This window comes from Tenrec ecaudatus, chromosome 13, assembly GCF_050624435.1.
Source record: "Tenrec ecaudatus isolate mTenEca1 chromosome 13, mTenEca1.hap1, whole genome shotgun sequence".
NCBI lineage: Eukaryota > Metazoa > Chordata > Mammalia > Afrosoricida > Tenrecidae > Tenrec > Tenrec ecaudatus.
In genome coordinates, this window is record NC_134542.1 from 42,531,790 (window position 1) to 42,548,951 (window position 17,162).

A 17,162-nucleotide genomic window follows, 5' to 3' on the forward strand; every position below is an offset into this window, starting at 1 on the left:
GGGGTTCGCCCACTGTGTTAGAGATCTCAGCACAGGGCAGGGTCTAGGGCAGAGGTGTCCAAAGGACTTCCAGCTCACACTCTCCAACATAGCAGTCATTCGTGAGTCACAGGTGACGAGCGGCTAAGGAAACAAAGTCTTTTATTGTTCTTCATTTTAATTAAACTTGGATAGCCACATGTGGCGGGGGCTGCCACACCGAGCAAGACTGGTTCTAGCAATGCAGGAACCCTACAGTGAATTCTTTTTTTTAATCATTTGATTAGGGGCCCTTATAACTCTTATAACATTCCCTACATCAATTGTTTCAAGCATATTTGTACATATGTTGCCATCATTATTTTCTAAACATTTAATTTCTATTTGAACCCTTGGTATCACCTCCTCTTCGCCCCCCCACCCTCGTGATCCCATGATAAATTATAAATTATTATTGTTTTCATGTTTTACACCAGCCGCTGTCTCTCTTCACCCACATTTCTGCCATGAACCGCCCCCCCAGGGGGCAGGGATTATGTGCCAATCCTCCCCTTCCACCCCACTTTCCCCCACTTTCTCCTTACCCTCCTGGCATTGCTACTCCCAATTCTATTCCTGAGGGGTTTATCTGACCTGGATTCCGTGTGTCTTAAGCTATTATCTGTACCAGTGTACATGCTCCGGCCTAGCCAGAACTGAAATAGTAGCGGGTAAGGAAACCCCAAACCCTTCTGTAGATAGGCCCCCCACAGAAAGGTTATAAGGAAGGGATGATTCAACCAAGGTGTAGTACAGCACCGATCAATCACACGTCATTCCTCTAGTTCTTGACTGCTTCCTCCCCCTCACCCACCCTCCACTACCATGACACAGTTCTACCTTCAAATCTGGCTAGACCAGAGAACACATATTGGTACAGATAAGAACTCTGGACACACGGAATTCAGGACAGATAAACCCCTTCAGTAGTGGGAGTTGCAATTTCATGAGGTAGGGGGATGGTTGAGGAGGGGGAAGGGGGAGAAAGGGGGAACCCATCACAAGGTTGGATATATAACCACCCTCACCCCCGAAGGGGACAAATAACAGAAATGTGGGTGAAGTGAAACAACAGACAGTGTAAGATATGAAATAATAACAGTATATAATTGATCAAGGATTCACGAGGGTGGGAGGGTGGGAGAGAGAGGGGAAAAAAGAGGAGCTTATACCAAAGACTCAAGTAGAAAATGTTTTGGAAATGTTGACAGCAAATATGCTTGCTATAATTGATACATGGAATGTTATAAGAACTGTAAGAGCCCCCAATAAAAATTATTTAAAAAACAAATTAAAAAACCCAGTAGTGCTAATAGGCTTGCTGGGGGGCGGGGATCGGGGAGGGTAGAGAGTCAAAGGAATATTGTGTTTCATTGGTGCTACACTGCACCCTGGTTGACTCATCCCTTCCTTGTGACCCCTCTGTGAAGGGATGTCTTAATGTCTACAGATGGGTTTTGGGTCTCTGCTCTGGCCCCCCTCATTCTCATTCTTGTTTGTTTGTTTGTGGTCTTATGATGCCTGTTACCTAATCCTATCTTCATCTCATTATCTCACAGGCTGGTGTGCTTCTGCCATTGGGCTGTTTTTCTTCTCTACTAGATGGCTATTTGTTTACCATATATACTTGTGTATAAGCCGAGTTTTTCAGCACAGTTTTTATGTAGTTTTTGTGGTAAAATTAGGTGCCTCAGAAGATATTTAGGTCGGCTTACACTCGAGTATGTACGGTAACCTCAAGTCTTTAAGACCCCAGAGGTTATATCTTGATAGCTGGGCACCATCAGCTTTCTTGACCACATTTGCTTACGCACCCGTTATGATTTCAGCGATCATTTTGGGAGGGTGGGCATCACAGAACGGCAGGTTGTTAGAACAAAGTGTTCTTGCATTGTGGGAGGGATTGAGTAGAGGCCCAAAGTCCGTTCACTAGATGTAATCTACTGTGAACGATAGCCAATTGTTAAAATGATAAAGACAATGGGATCAATTACAGTGATTAGAATTTGAAACGATTAGCTGTTTGGGGTACTTACAACTTAAAATATTCTAGATTATAAGTAGGCATTTTCTACTGACAACTATGATGAAGGCAAATATCTTGTGCTAAAATAAATGAGAACTGAAAACAGCATTGTGAACATATTGCTGATCATTTTACTTACAGCTCTCCTTTATTTAAAGTGTTGGCTTAGGTGTGCCCTTGCTTTCTAGCCATGTCACAGATATGCAACATCAGACCAGAGCGACACCTTCCGAAATCAATGCCTCTAACAGGGCGGAGTCAAGACTGCAGCTCTGTAGAGCCTGGGTCAGATTTGCTTCTCCCGCACAAACCATCATCCAGAAGTTAAGGGGGCTAGACGAAATACTAAATGATGTTGGAGTCTTTTGTGCTCTTTTGCTTTGTTATGTGTGTGGTGTGTATGGAGGCTTATCAAAGGAAAGATGACAAAAACAATTGAACAAATCTAAAGAAAATTAGTGAAATTATAAACTGATAAGCAAGCCATCAATTTTTCATTTTCAACATTCACATCTCTAAGCAAGGAGGGAAGGTCTCTCTACCTGGGCCCGCTCTGCCTCCACTCTGGCTTCCACTTCTTGCACCTTGAGAAGCAGGGACGAGGCAGATTCCTCAAGAGACTCCCTGAGGTGCTTCTCCCGGGACAGCTGTCGCCTTAGCTACAGACCAACAGGGCAGTTAGGCAAGGCCAAAGGAACCCATTCTTACCTGCTTAACAAAGGTCAGAGTCCCCACAAAAGGTTACTTCAGACACTGCTATCTCCTCAGCAAAGAGTCTCTCCTAACTATCCAGAAACAAGCTTTGTTTTAACCTAGTACCTTTCTAAAAAGTCAAATTTGATGCCTTTCTGTTCCTATTGTAGACGTCTGTCTTACAAATGTGTCTCGAGTCTCATTAGTAAGCTGTGAACCCTGGGGTGGGGTGGGGTGGGGTGGGGGAGTAAAATAGAATTAGAATAGGAAAACTTAGGGAGCTTCAAAGTGTTTGTGGGAACATTAGACTCTTTGAATTCCACGATCTATGAACTTCCTGAAGCGCCTCTCATGGCCGACTGCACAGCAAGCAGTCAGGTTTGAGGAGACATTTCTGGATAGATAAGCATGCTTGAAGGAGCCTTGGGGGAGCAACGGTTACACACCTGGCTGCTCATTGAAACGGGGGCAGTTCAAAGCCACCAGCGGCTCTGCGGGAGAAAAGATCTGGTTCCAGCACATTTTCCGCCTAGGAAACTCTAAGTTAGCTTGGCAGCATGGCTGTGAGTCATATTTGACTCAATGGCACAACAACAATATGCATAGGATGTCGCAGGGGAACAGACACGCTGCGCAGAAAAGTTTAGCAAACACTAGTAACACACCTTACTGTATAGATTTTCTGTATCAATTCCAGCTTTATCATTTTTTTACTCTTTTGTTCCTGACTTTCACCTCTTCATCTATGTATCTTTATTCTGCAGTAGTGTACGTCCACATGCTGTTCCAATTCTGTCTTGGAATGTAAAGCTCTAAATAAACCATGACATACCTGCTCAAGTAGCAGGCAAAACTGAAAATCCAGCATTTGGGTCCAAGGACCTTAACTCTGGCAGGAATCAGATAAAGACATACAGAGGAGGGCGGGTCCCTGGGTCAGCAAGTAAAAAGATCCTCCCCAATGTAGGTGAGTGTTTCAGGTGCGACTCCTTATCAAAGAATGGCACAATGTTAACCTGAAAAAGCACTATTTCTAGACACAGTTGATGCTTAAAAAAGTACGAAGGGCACCCTCAAAAAGGGGAATTTTTTTTCAAAGCTATACATTTAAAATCTTTTACACAAGAACCTGTCTCCTTCAAAGCATTCTCCATGACACTGAATACATTTGTCAAATCTGCGATCTCATTCTTGGAAACATTTTTCAAACCCATCTGTTTGGATGGCTCACAGCACTTCCCTTCATCTCTTCTATGTCCCGAGAGTGCTGTCCTTTCATGTCCTTCTTCATTCACAGAAACAAAGTCACATGGAGCAAAGTCAAGTGAGTAAGGTGCATGGGGGCGAAAGAGTCATGCTGTTTTTTGCCAAAAACTGGTGCACTGAGATGGCTGCGTGAGCGGGTGCATTGTCGTGGTGGTAAAACCAGTTCCCTGTCTGCCACAAATAAGGTCTTTTTAGTCACACCGTTTTTAAATATTTTCAGAACCTCTAAATTGAAAGCTTGATTAACAGTCTGACCTGATGGAATGAACTCCAAATGCTCTACGAGTTGACATTTTTGCTAATTCGGGAAGTTGATGGACATCTAGAACAAGGTTTGTCATCAATCGACATTTCATCTTTTTAGAAATGAGAAAAACACATGTGCACTTGAGTTTTTCCCGGTGTGCTGTCTTTGTAAGCTGGGTTCAACATCACAACAGTTTCTGGGGCATTTTTCCCAAGCAGGAAACAAAATTTCACAGCTGCATGCTGTTCTCTTAAATCAGCCATCACAAAAAACGAGGTTCGAACAAAACTGTTTTCACAAAAAAATTCATTTGTGACCAGAGGGAATTTCCCAGGTGACACTAGTGGGTCCACTAATTCAGAGTGAGTTGTTTGATGCCTGCCTAGCAGGGAAAATGCAGACTGTGAAAGCTCCACCCAGTGAAGCTTTTTCCTGTTTGCTTTTCTTGGGGGGGGGTACCCCCTTGTATATACTTCTTCTCTAGATGGTACACATGTTAATATGTGATTTTTATAATGTCTTAATATTTTATAAACTTTGAACGTGTTTAAAAGTTTAAAGAGATGGAAAATGTTTTTGAGATGAAACTGTTGCAAGATAGCCCATTTTGGAAATGCTATATAATTTTCTTAACCATGACCTCATATTGGCTACTTAGGCTTTTCCAGGTTTTCACTAGAAAATACACACACACACACAAGTATTAAGGAACACACTATTAACTACTCGTGCTAAGGAGCCCTGGTGGCGTACTGGAAACCCCTGTCTGTTTCTCTAAGTTCTTATATGGTCAGCTGAGCTTTCAAAGACCGTGTTCATGCATGCCTCTCAAGCTGAAAAATTCCTTTCTCATAGAATGATAATTCAATGTCACTTAATAAGCCAGAGTTTTCATCTTGGGCTCGATTTCTCAGGCTATAGTGTAAGATTATAATTGCGTGATAATATAGAGATCACTTTTATATTACTTTCTAGCTATGAATGTGTTCCTTCCTAAGATCCAAGTACAGCTATCACGTTGATTGTTTGAACATCTGCCCACCCTGTACCCACTCTCAAACCTCCCCGCCTCACCTCCTGTCCACCCAAGTTTCATTGTTTTCTCACAGCATCAAGATTCCACCAAAGGGAATTTCCCAAGGAACTAAGTTTCTCATTTACCCATTTAAGTATAAAGTTTTTAAAAATAATTTTGCATGAAAAGTTTCCTAAAACATCTATCTGCTTCTGTACCAGGTGCAACAAACTTTTAAGTATCATTTGACCTTGTTGATTAGTATTAACACCTATAATTGTTCTGTGAGGGAATACTGAGGCTGTTAGGACACTTTCTTCACTCTTCGGTTGTTTTCAACTGAGCATTTCAGTGTAACAGCTTTCAGAGCTGCTCAGTTCATCATTCCCAGTCTGTTACATAGTAGCACTGAGGCTGAAAAAGAGACTTGGAGGTAAAACCAGGTGATTCCACCTACTGCCACGGAGGCTATTGGGACTCCTTTAGGATTTTTAAGATGGTAAATATGTGAGGGCAGCAGACAGCCTCACCTTTTCCTTTGAAGTGTGGCTGGTGAGTCTGAACTGTTAACCTTGTGTTAAGTAACCCAATGCTGAACCTACAGGGCCACCGGGCTCCTTAAAATTAGATGCCTGAGCTTATGAAAACCTTTTGATTTTAGATTATAAGGCCTCTGCCTGAAGGTCTCCTCCTGAACCCTAGCAATGTGGAAAATTGCGGGAGATCTGGGATAGCGGCGTCACGGCAGCCCTGAGATGAAGGGAGGTCTGCCGAGTACGTGTGTGATGGGCACGTCGCTGGAATTTCATGAAGCATGTTTTCAAAATTCTCCTGTTACACCGTCAAACATGAGAGGACTTCAGGAAGTCTGTGGGATGAATGGGGTTTATCGACTTTTCATTCTCTTTCTCCTTTTCTTGCCATCCCTTCCTCAATTCCACCTCCGACCCCATGGCGGCTGTGCCTTACCTCCTGATTTCTGAGACTCATGGTCCGTTTGTCTGCGCCTTACCTCCTGATTTCTGAGACTCATGGTCCGTTTGTCTGCACCTTACCTCCTGATTTCTGAGACTCATGGTCCGTTTGTCTGCGCCTTACCTCCTGATTTCTGAGGCTCATGGTCCGCTTGGTGGTCTTCAGTTCCTCCTCAATAACAGCTGCGTTCTTCTGAAAGCAGAGGAGAAAAGCTGCTAGCTCACCCCAGCGACAGGAAGGAAACATCTCTCAGGGGATCAGCGCACACCCAAAGTTTTCCTACCAACTAACAGATGCTGTTTTGAAGACAATTAGGAATACTTGTCTGGGAACAGGGTCTGAAGAGGTGGTTACAGGGATGAACTTTATACGTAAATCAGCATCTTAGGGCTTGTATCCACAACTTGTATCCTTTAATCCCTTTGCTAAGCACAAGTCATGTGCCTCCAGTCTCTTGTTATTCGTGTGTGTGTGTGTGTGTGTGTGTGTCTTCTTACTATAATCAATACTCTAGGCTACTGACAGATTAGTTTTCCAGTCACTTATTAGAAATATTAATCGCTTTGCATAAGATCAAGTCCAGCTAGTTTTTATTCTTGGGATCCTCCCACCCAATCCTCCCCTCCCCTCCAGCTCACTTGGGCATGTCTCCCTATCTGCACGCAGTGCAGAGACCTGGTTCAAACCCGGGCTCCAAGGAGAAGACCTAGATGTGGCAGCTGAACCAGAACTGCCTTCGGGGTCCCAGTACTCTGGTGACGAAAATGGAGACAGTACTACCCGATTTTACAAGTTTGTTTTTTTAAGATCAAACAAAATAACGTGGCCCATAATGATCTTTCCTTGTGGGGCTCACTGCTGCGTGTACAAGGGACCTCACTCTGCTACTTGGGCTGCAGCCCAAGGGTGAAGTATTCAGGAGGCTACAGCTTCATCTCCCTAAGGCTGCCTCAAGTCAGAGCACTCGTTTTGCAATAGCCACTTCTTGTCTGGTAACATTTGCTATAGCCTTGGGTTTTTAATTTAATTTTTATGCTATCCTTTACTCTCCCAACTAGCATATACGTTTTTAAGAGTGCCAAATAAACAAACCCAATTCACTGCCTTCGAGTCAATTCTAACTCATAGCTACTCTGTACAGGGTTTCTAAGATGGTAACGCTTTACAGGAGCAGAATCTCATTTATCTCTCTCAGCACAGCTGGTGGGTTTGAACTATCAACCTTTTGGTTAGTAGCCCAATGCCTAACTCATAGAGCTCCTTAGTTAACAGCACACTCTGCCAAACCTCTGGACCACTACAGTCACCTGCACAGGCTACCAGAAACCCAAACCCACTGCCATCAAGTCGATTCCACCCCCATAGCTACCCTGAATAGGGCAGAGTAGGACTGCTTAACGTTTCCAAGACTGTAAATCTTTACAGGAGCAAAGAGTCTCATCTTTCTCCTGCAGTGGCTGGTGAGTTTCAACCATGGACCGTGTATTTAGCAGTCCATTGCTTATACCCCAGTGCCACCACAGCTCCTTTGTACGGGCTGTGTGCTCTATAAATACTTAGGCATCAGTGGTGGCCGATGGTGATCTAGGCTGTTAGTACAGATTTAAAATACCAAGAGTCCTCACATCAGCATTGTCTATTTTTAAAAACCAGCTTCATAGGTCTGTTCCTCCTCCAGCCAACCCCGAGGATAAATTCACATGTGAGGACTCTGAGCTCAAACCTTGGTCTCTGAGGCCCTCTCCAGCGTGGCAGTCAACCGCTGCACTTCATCCTGCGCCTTGTCTTCTTCCTCTCTGACAAATTTCAGTTGCTCACGCAGATTCATAACTTCAAGATGCAGCAGCTTAAGGTCCTTGGAATGCTCCTCCTGGATTGAATTCAGCCGGTCCTTCAGAAAGGCTGGCAGACAGCACAGGAGGGTCAGCAAGCACGGGTTCCCAGGAAGCAGCAGTGACAGAGAGGCAGGAAAAGGAAAGAGTCGTGAGCTCATCAAGCATGCGGGCGAGACCAAATCTCACAGGTCTCTCCTCTCTGTACCTGTTTTCTCTGGATTTAAGTCCTTTTCAGTTTGCAGGCGGAAGATGTTCATCTTCAAGGACTGGATGAGGCTTTCCAGGCGGCACATGCGGTTTACCAAAAACTCACAGTTCTCCCATACCATATCTGGTTTTCCTGAATAAACTTGCTCAGTTGGGACAGGGCCAGGAATGGCTTTCTGGCTCAGAAGGTATTCTGCCGAGTTTGGAGCTTCCAGTTGGCCTCTAAAGAAAGATCCAACGGAACAGCATGATGCCATGCAATGCAATGCGCACAATGGAGTTTGATCATAAATTAGCTCACTGAGTTTGCAAGCATCTTGTTGCCCCTCCCATTACATTCCAAGAGTACCTTTAGGTTGAGGATGAAAGCAATGTGAGCTGAAGAAAGATCACTTATGTTTTAAGAGTTTTTAATTTTTTAAATTTCATCAGAATTTTTTGTATTCATACTGACCTTACAGGACAGAGTAGAACTGCTCCATAAGGTCTCCAAGGCTGTAAATCTTGACAAGAGCAGGCGGCCCCGCCGGTCTCCTGTGGAGCAGTTGGTGGGCTTGAACTGCTCACCTTTAGGTTAGCGTCGAGGGCTTAGTCATTTTGCCCTGGCTCCTACTGGTTGTTTAAGTACACATATATTTCAGGACAGTGAGAAGCCAACTTTTACTAACATGTGAGAAGACAAAAAAATAAACCCTTCTTTTTTTTTTTTAAGTACATCATTCTAATTATGAAATATTTTAAGACTATAAATTTTTTAAATTTACAATAAATCTACAAAAAGAAAACAAAGACCAAGTTATTGGTATAAATCAACACTTTAGATTCCTTACCTTGATTAATATCAAAATCTACTTTTTATTTGGAAAGTTATATACATGTTTTTAACATTATGTTAAGAAATTACATTCATTTTAAATCAGATGTTGACCATGACTAGAATATCAACATTTGTATGCACAATCAACACACTTTAAATATGTTCATGGGAATGGTTGTAGTAGGTCAACTACAGGATAAAAACAACACTTTGCTGACATTTTCTGATCGAAATAAATCATTTCATGAGAAAATGGAAAAAAATTATTTCTGATTACTGTTCAAATGGAAACTGTCATTTTTCAGTTGTGAATTCTTTGTAAAATACTTATTTCATTTGTCAAACCATCTGCTTGATGATTCCATATCAATAATGTCAGTGAAGCAAAAACTGCATAACCCACAGAGCCCTAGATTGCATTTCACTTGTTACCTTCCCTCACAAATGTCTAGCATTAGGAGGTCATCCCTCAGAGAACTGGTCTGCTCCTCCACGATTCTAATCCTTTGCTGAAGCACAGTGAACGTCTCAGCAGGTGTAGCGTTGACTTGGGTTGGAGAGAGGACCGGTCTGCACATGGCAGCTTCCAGTTGCACCTGAGGGGAAGGTCACAATATTAGTGTGGTGGGTTCGATTATTGGGGAGAATTGTATGTCCTTGTCCAGTTTAACTCATGGATGACTTTGTCTTGTCAACTCAATGCAAACTAAAAACAGAAACTTTAAGTGCCAGCTTGTCATTCACCGTCCTTCTTTGCCCTCTCATGAGACAGGCACATCCCAGATGGAGCCTGCTTCCTGACCACGGTCCCACAGAGAAGAGGACACCAAGCAGAACTAGAGCCCGGCCATGACATATGAGAAGACTTCCAAAAGTGTGTGAAAAAAATCCCATTATCTTTTTTAAAAAATAATTAAACCATTTTATTGGGGGCTTGTACAACTCTTATCACAATCCACACATACATCCATTGTGTCAAGGACTTTTGTACACTTGTTTCCTTCATCATTCTCAAAACACCTGCTTTCTACTTGAGCCTCTGGAATCAGCCCCTTAATATTTCCCCTCCCTCCCCACTTCCCCTTCCCTCATGAAACCTTGATAATTTATAAATTATAATTTTGTCATATCTTACACTGTCCGACGTCTCCCTTCACTCACTTCTCCACTGTACGTCCCCCAGGGAGGAGGTTAAATGTAGATCCTTGTCATCTATTCTCCCTTTCTCCGTCACCTACCTTCCACCCTCCTGGTATCGCCACTCTCACCACTGGTCCTAAGGATTTCATCTGTCCTGGATTCCGTTTCCAGTTCCTATGTGTACTAGTATACATCCTCCGTTCCAGCCGGATTTTTACGGTAGAATTGGGATTGTGATAGTGGCAGAAGGGTCTCAGAGAGAAGACCAGTCAGGGTGCAGTGTAGCAATGATGAAACATACAAATTTCCTCTAGTTCTTGAATGCTTCCTCCCCCCGCCATTATCTTTTAATTCCACTTTCCCCCCACAAACTTTTGGAAGCCTCCTTGCACAGCGTAAAGGGGTACTGGTGAATTACATGGTGGGCTGCTCAAGGTCTGCGGTTCAAACCCACCAGGTGCTCTGCTGAAGAAAGATGAGGTTTTCTGCTCCTGTAAAGATCTGCAGCCCTGGAAACCCACAGGTATGGTTCTTCTCTCTCCTATAGGGTCACTTTGTACTGGACTCAAGTTGAGTTTTTTTTATAGTACAGATAATCAATAAACCTGGGCAGTGCAAACAGCTAAACATTTAGCAGCTGAGCTGAAGGTGATTCGAATCCATTCAGAGGCATCTCATTAAAAAAGTCTAGGGGCCTACTTAGATAGCATCTAGTTAGGTTTCTTGATGGTACACCGCTGGCTTTTAGGTAAGTTGCTAAATGTGCCAAATCTAGTTGATTCAGTCTACTGGTATTGGTCACATACTGGGATGTATGACTTGAGGGGAAAACTATTTTATCTTTCATTAGCAGCCATTTTCACGTTGACATTACCATGTAGCCTTTCTGAAACAAATTCTACACAGGTAGTCCCTGACTTATGATGTATTGAGTTATGAGTTACAAGGAAATGCATTTACAAGCTCCTGGTTCTTTTTTCAAAACATATTATTGTTAATAATGTGTTTTACCATAGTACACAGTCCTCATCCCCAAAATGCTTGTATACAGAGCAAATGCTTTGAAAATGATTAGGACAAAGAATGTACAGATGTGCTTTATACAATTGATGTATGTATATGTATGGATTGTGATAAGAGTTGTATGAGTCCCTAAGAAAATGTTTAAAAAAAAAGAAACTTAGAAAAAAATGTGTATTGCATACTGCATTGAAGTGTACAATTTTCAGATTTCACTCTCAGAACGTTATATGCAGATGCTTATTTGTAATATTCCCAGCCTCCAAATATAGGTAAACATGGGTTTATAATGATATTTATAACAGAAGGCAATTACAAAGGCAACTTAAAAAAGAGCTGGGGGTGGTAGCTGATTTATGTGAGCACCCACTGTAGTCTGAACACAACCCCACTGTCAGTCGGGGACTACCTATACTGGGGCCTCTGAGCAGCTGGCATAACCTAATTGATTTCCGTTTTTTAACAAAATATTTTGCAGCTTAGACGTTATAGTTTTATTTTCTTGAGTTGCCTTTTTCTGTTTCTTACAGCTAAAAGCATTTGATTAAGGGTAGTCCCAGGTGGTAGAAGGAAGAGGAGGGAAAGGAAATGACCAGCATTGGCAGAGGAAAGGTGAGCGAAGGCAATTCTGTGGGAAGGCAGTCATGGCGTCAATCGAAACCCAACCAACCAGCTGCATCAAGTCAATTCCCGTTTACAGCGACCCTACTGTAGGGTTTCCAAGACAAAATTTCTATGGGCGCAGACAGCTTTATCTTTCCCCCCACAGAGCAGCTGGTGGGTTTGAACCTCTGACCTTAAAGCACAGGAATACTTGTATTAGCAATATCAGAAGCTAAGTACATGATCTAATGTCTCTGCACACAAAAATGGAAGTAATGGCGTTTCCTCACACATTTGCCTGGGATACAGACTTACTGAAAATCTAATTGTTAAAAAGTGGGTTTTGTTAGTTTATTCCTAAGGTTACTCTGATCTCTGTCAAACACCTGATTTACTTTACAGTGTGTGTACACATTTAATCATAAGATTAACAGAAATTAATTTGCTTTAAAAAAATCTGTGTTTTGGAAGGAATCTGATATATATCATCTCCTATTCCACGCTTTACATGGAAGCTTCCGGAGAGAAAAAAAAACTAAAGATTCTCAAACAAAAGGGTATGACAAATTTTCTGGCAGCCCCCGAGGGGTGTGCTCTGAGTTTGAGAGAGGTCAGTTGTCCGGGACACTGAGTGACAGTGGGCAGAGGACGATGACAGTTTGGAGTGAGTTACGTGGTATTGTCTCTATCAGTGAGCCACTCGGTCACATCATCTGAGACAAAAGCTAGGTGAGGGAAGCTTCCCTTTGGGGGCATCACTAAAAGTTAGTCTCAGGGCTGGGTGACAAAACCGCCCTCCTGCTCTGCCCGATGGAGTGGGTGGGGTGGGGAAATGTCAAGCAAGGAGAGCCCTTGATAGTTAGGGAGGTGGCATCGATGCCCTTCAGGTCACAAGATGCCGCTCAGGCCCCAAGAGTTCAAGCAAGAGCAGGTCAACCTTCATGACCACCAGGGCAAGTCCTGTGGTTGATGCCCGTGGCTACGGAGTCACTTTGAGTCATGGTGACCCCACTTATGCAGAGGAGAACTCGGCTCCACAGGGTTTTCATGGATGCGACCTTTTGGATACTGTAGACACAGCCTCTGAGGTACCTCTGGGTGGACTTGAACTACCAACCTTTGGCTAGTGGTCAAGAATTTAATCATCCATACGTGCCCTCCAGGGACTGCATATTAAGGGAAGAATGAACTGAAGAATTAGATTACTTCAGAGAACAATTTTCACTGTTGTTTACCCCAGGTCTACCTTCTTCTATCTAGTAGACCCAAAGCAGGGGGTCACAGAAATGTCACCTTCCACATGATCCTCAGGCCACTTCATTCTCATACCACAGACTTCGATTTAGCGAGTCCATACTGGAAGCATTGCAGCCTGAGAAGGACCTACCTCTGACTAGTGTTCCAGAAAGACTAGTTTGGACCTGTCCTTACTGCTTTTGAAAGGAGCAAATGCCAGTGATACAGGCTTGCACTTAAGCCCTAAAGTCTGAAAATAACAGTAAAAGTGCCGAGAGAGAAACTGGAATTTTAAAGAGGTTCCTTCATAACTGCTCTCCACAAGAATATATGTCATGTGGGAGTTATAAAATGTCATGCCAACTTGGAGATATAAAAGTGGAGGGGTGGTGACAGCCTGATGGTGCCTCCTTGTGGGTGGCCTTCTCATAAGGAGGGTCCCGGGAACCTGCCCCCTCTCTCTGCCTTCACCTTCCTGGTTGCTGGACACCCACACAGCTGCTAGACCTCTGTGATGTTTACATTGACAAGTGTATCCACTGGACTTTGCACCAACTGGCCTGTGATCTTCCTGGTCTTCCGCATCAGTTCATGTGGTTGTGTGAATCTGAAGAGGGCCTTACAGACTTGAGTTGAACTGGCCTGGGATCCTTTCTTGATATATAAGTACCTCTTGATATAAAGCTGTTGCCTAGACATATATGAGTGTTACTGGATTTGCTTGTTTAGTCAACCCAGCCTAACACAACATCCAAAAATGTGCAGCGGTCTGTCATATGGCTAGTTCAGGAGAGGTCGGAAAGGGTGAACAGTGAGCGCAAATGATCTATTTGGAAAAATACCTGGTGGGTCCATGGAATGTAAGGGAGACAAACTGCCTGGAAAAGGAGAAGCGAGGGGTAGAATCGTAGGAATCAAGGTCAGTGGAGAATAATGGGACTTGATCATGGAGGGACTTGAAGGTCATCGTAAAGGTGTGGCCTCGGTGACTTTGCCATTGGAGGCTGTAGTGCTGTGGAGTTCTGTAATCTACCTTGGGTTTTCACAGGATCACTCTGGCTGCACCTCCAGGTGGTGGAGGGCAAGGGCAGAAATACTTAGACCAGTTGAGAGACTACTACAAATATCTAGTGAGGAAAGGCTGCTAGCTAGGACCGGGGTGATGGCACTGGAAGTGGTAAGTAGTAGTCAGAATCCACGTGTATTTAAAAGACAGGATGTGCTAGTAGATTACATAGTAGATATGAAAGGGATGAAACAAACAGGCTTACTCCACAGATTGTGGACGGAACAATTGGAAGGACAGTGCTCTCACTGGGATGAAGGAAGCCTGTTCGTAAGAACCCATTGTCTACGGGAAGAGCAAATGTTCCTTTAGGTGTATTCGGTTGAAAACAGGAAAGATATCCGATCAACAATTCAACTCACTGCTTTCAAGGTGATGTGGAGTCATAGTGACCTTGTGGGATAGGGTAGAACTGCCCCTGTGGGTTTCTGAGTCTGTAACTTTTTTTAAAAATCATTTTATTGGGGGCTCATACAACTCTTATCACAATCCAAACATACATCAATTGTATAAAGCACATTTGTACATTCGTTACCCTCATCATCCTCAAAACATTTGCTCTCCACGTAAGCCCCTGGCATCAGCTCATTTTCCCCCCTCCCTCTTCACTCCCTCCTGCCTCATGACTCCTTGATAATTTATAAATTATTATCTTGTCATATCTTACACAGTCCAATGTCTCCCTTCACCCTCTTTTCTGTTGCCCGTCCCCTAGGGAGGAGGTTATATGTAGATCCCTGTAATTGGTTCCCTCTTTCTACCCCACCCTCTCTCAACCCTCCTGGTATTGCCACTCTCACCACTGGTCCTGAAGGGGTCATCTGTCCTAGATTCCCTGTGTTTCCAGTTCCTATCTGTACCAGTGTACATCCTTTGGTCTAGCCAGATCTTGTAAGATAGAATTGGGATCATGATAAGTGGGGGGTAGGGGGAAGGGAAGCATTTAGGAACTAGAAGAAAGTTGTATGTTTCCTCGTTGCTACACTGCACCCTGACTGTCTCGTCTCCTCCCTGTGACCCTTCCCTAAGGGGATGTCCAGTTGCCTACAGATGGGTTTTGGGTCCCCACTCCGTACTCCCTCTGTTCTTTGATGCCTGATACCTGATCCCTTCGACACCTTGTGATCATACAGGCCGGTGTGCTTCTTCCATGTGGGCTTTGCTGCTTCTCAGTTAGATGGCCACTTGTTTACCTTCAAGCCTTTTACCTTCAAGACCCCAGACACTCTATCTTTTGATAGCAGGGCACCATCAGCTTTCTTCACATGTGCTTATGCACCCGCTTTGTCTTCAGCAATTGTGTTGGGAAGATGAGCATCATGGAATGCCAGTTTAATAGAACAAAGTATTCTTGCATTGAGGGAGTACTTGAGTGGAGGCCTGATGTCCATCTGCTACCTTAATACTAAACCTATAAATTTATGCACATAAATCGATTTCCCCATCCTCATATATATATTTACATACGTACATGCCTGCATTTAGACCTCTATAATTGCCCTTTGCCTCCTAGCTTTTTCTTCTATTTCCTTTTACTTTCCTCTTGTCCCACTATCATGCTCAGTCTTCATTTGAGACAGACTGTAACTCTTTACAGGAATAAAAAGCCCTGTCTTTCTCCCAGACAACAGAGAGATGATTGAATTGGTGGATTTAACACACAGGAGAGAGGTCTGAACTGGATATACAAATTTTGGACATGGTGTCAAATGCACGGCTTGTAAAGTCACGAGGCACTGTGGGTCCTTCAAGACCAATTCAGGACACAGGGCGGGGTGTTCAAGACGGACTACGTTTCTCCAGGATCAGGTTCTTGATTTGTTTTTTCTTCATTTCCAGAACCTGGCAAAGTACCCGGGCCATGGTAAGTGGCAAGTAAACGTCCCAGGGTTGAAAGCAAACATCAGGAAGACAGTGCGATAAAAATTTACCAAGTGTTAGATACCAGGGAAACAACGATCAAAGACTGTGCAAGTTCCTGGCACTGCGTTCGAGTCAGCAGCTCAGGGTGGATGATTGGGGACCAGTGTTGGGATGGAATCTATAACGTAGCATCTAAATAAAGGTGATGTGGGCTTATCTGGCGGGCTATCCTCCCGCCTTCCCGTAGGAGGGCTGATGTCAGAACAAAGCAAATTTCGTTCCTGGGTGACTTTCCCTGAGATCCAGGGCAGAAGCGCCAAAAAGCAGGATCCCAGGTCCCAGCGGGCGAGACTGGACCCAGCGGGCAGCCGGAGCGGCGATGGCGGACTCTCCCGCCCAGGCTCTGCTCCTTGGACACAGGCCCACCCACCTGGACCCGGGAGCCTCACCCCACAGTCCATCTGTCTGCTCGTGGCTTCTTCGTGCCGCAGCTTACAGGCCGGTTTCCATGGAACTGTGAGTGCACTTTAAAGCCTCCCGCTCCGGAGGCGCCAGCTCACGCACGCAGGCGCACCCGTGGTGGGGCATACTGGAAGTTGTAGTTTCCCCGGCCCAGGAGGGCCTCTGCCCAGGGCGGGACCCAGACCGGAATCCGGCGGCACGCAGGGAACGCACAACCCTTGACCCGGATGACGACAGGGCTATTGTGCTCGGGAGCAGGGCACGCTGGGATATGTAGTTTCCGCCCCTTCGTCCCTGGGCGGCTTTGGGTCCTCTTTGGACGCTCACGGTTACGGTGAATGTGCTTGCGGATCTTTGGAGAACTTTGGAGAACGCAACAAATGAAAGTTCTTTATTTTTTTAAAAAGTTTTTAGTGATCGGAGGACTAACAAATAGTGACCGTTGAACAATAGGATAGAGGTTAAAAATGGCTAAGTGGTTAACAATCCGGAGCTCCGACGTCCTTTTTAAAAGGAAAAGCCAAGCTCCTCTTCATCTCTGTGCAGGAGGTCCAGGAGGGGAAGAAAACACGGGAAATCTGCTTTCTGTTGTTTGCTCGCTCAGCTTAAAGTATTTTCTTGCCTTTTGTCAGATGGGTGCCGCCCATCGAGTGGATTCGGACGCGCGGCGACT

The 17,162-nt window shown here is 44.3% G+C and overlaps 1 protein-coding gene across 1 annotated transcript in view; it reads right to left on the reverse strand.

Moving 5' to 3' along the window:
- Positions 1-16,640, reverse strand: part of CCDC150 (coiled-coil domain containing 150) — a 69,460-nt gene extending 52,820 nt beyond the window's left edge. Inside the window, exons 1-6 of the mRNA XM_075529247.1 lie at positions 16,477-16,640; positions 9,532-9,695; positions 8,281-8,504; positions 7,964-8,142; positions 6,364-6,432; positions 2,587-2,703 (exon numbers count right to left, since the gene is read on the reverse strand). Of these exons, the coding sequence (XP_075385362.1) occupies positions 2,587-2,703; positions 6,364-6,432; positions 7,964-8,142; positions 8,281-8,504; positions 9,532-9,695; positions 16,477-16,488 (765 nt within the window). The 5' untranslated portion in view covers positions 16,489-16,640. The remainder of the gene's footprint in view (positions 1-2,586; positions 2,704-6,363; positions 6,433-7,963; positions 8,143-8,280; positions 8,505-9,531; positions 9,696-16,476) is intronic.
- Positions 16,641-17,162: the final 522 nt, after the last annotated feature.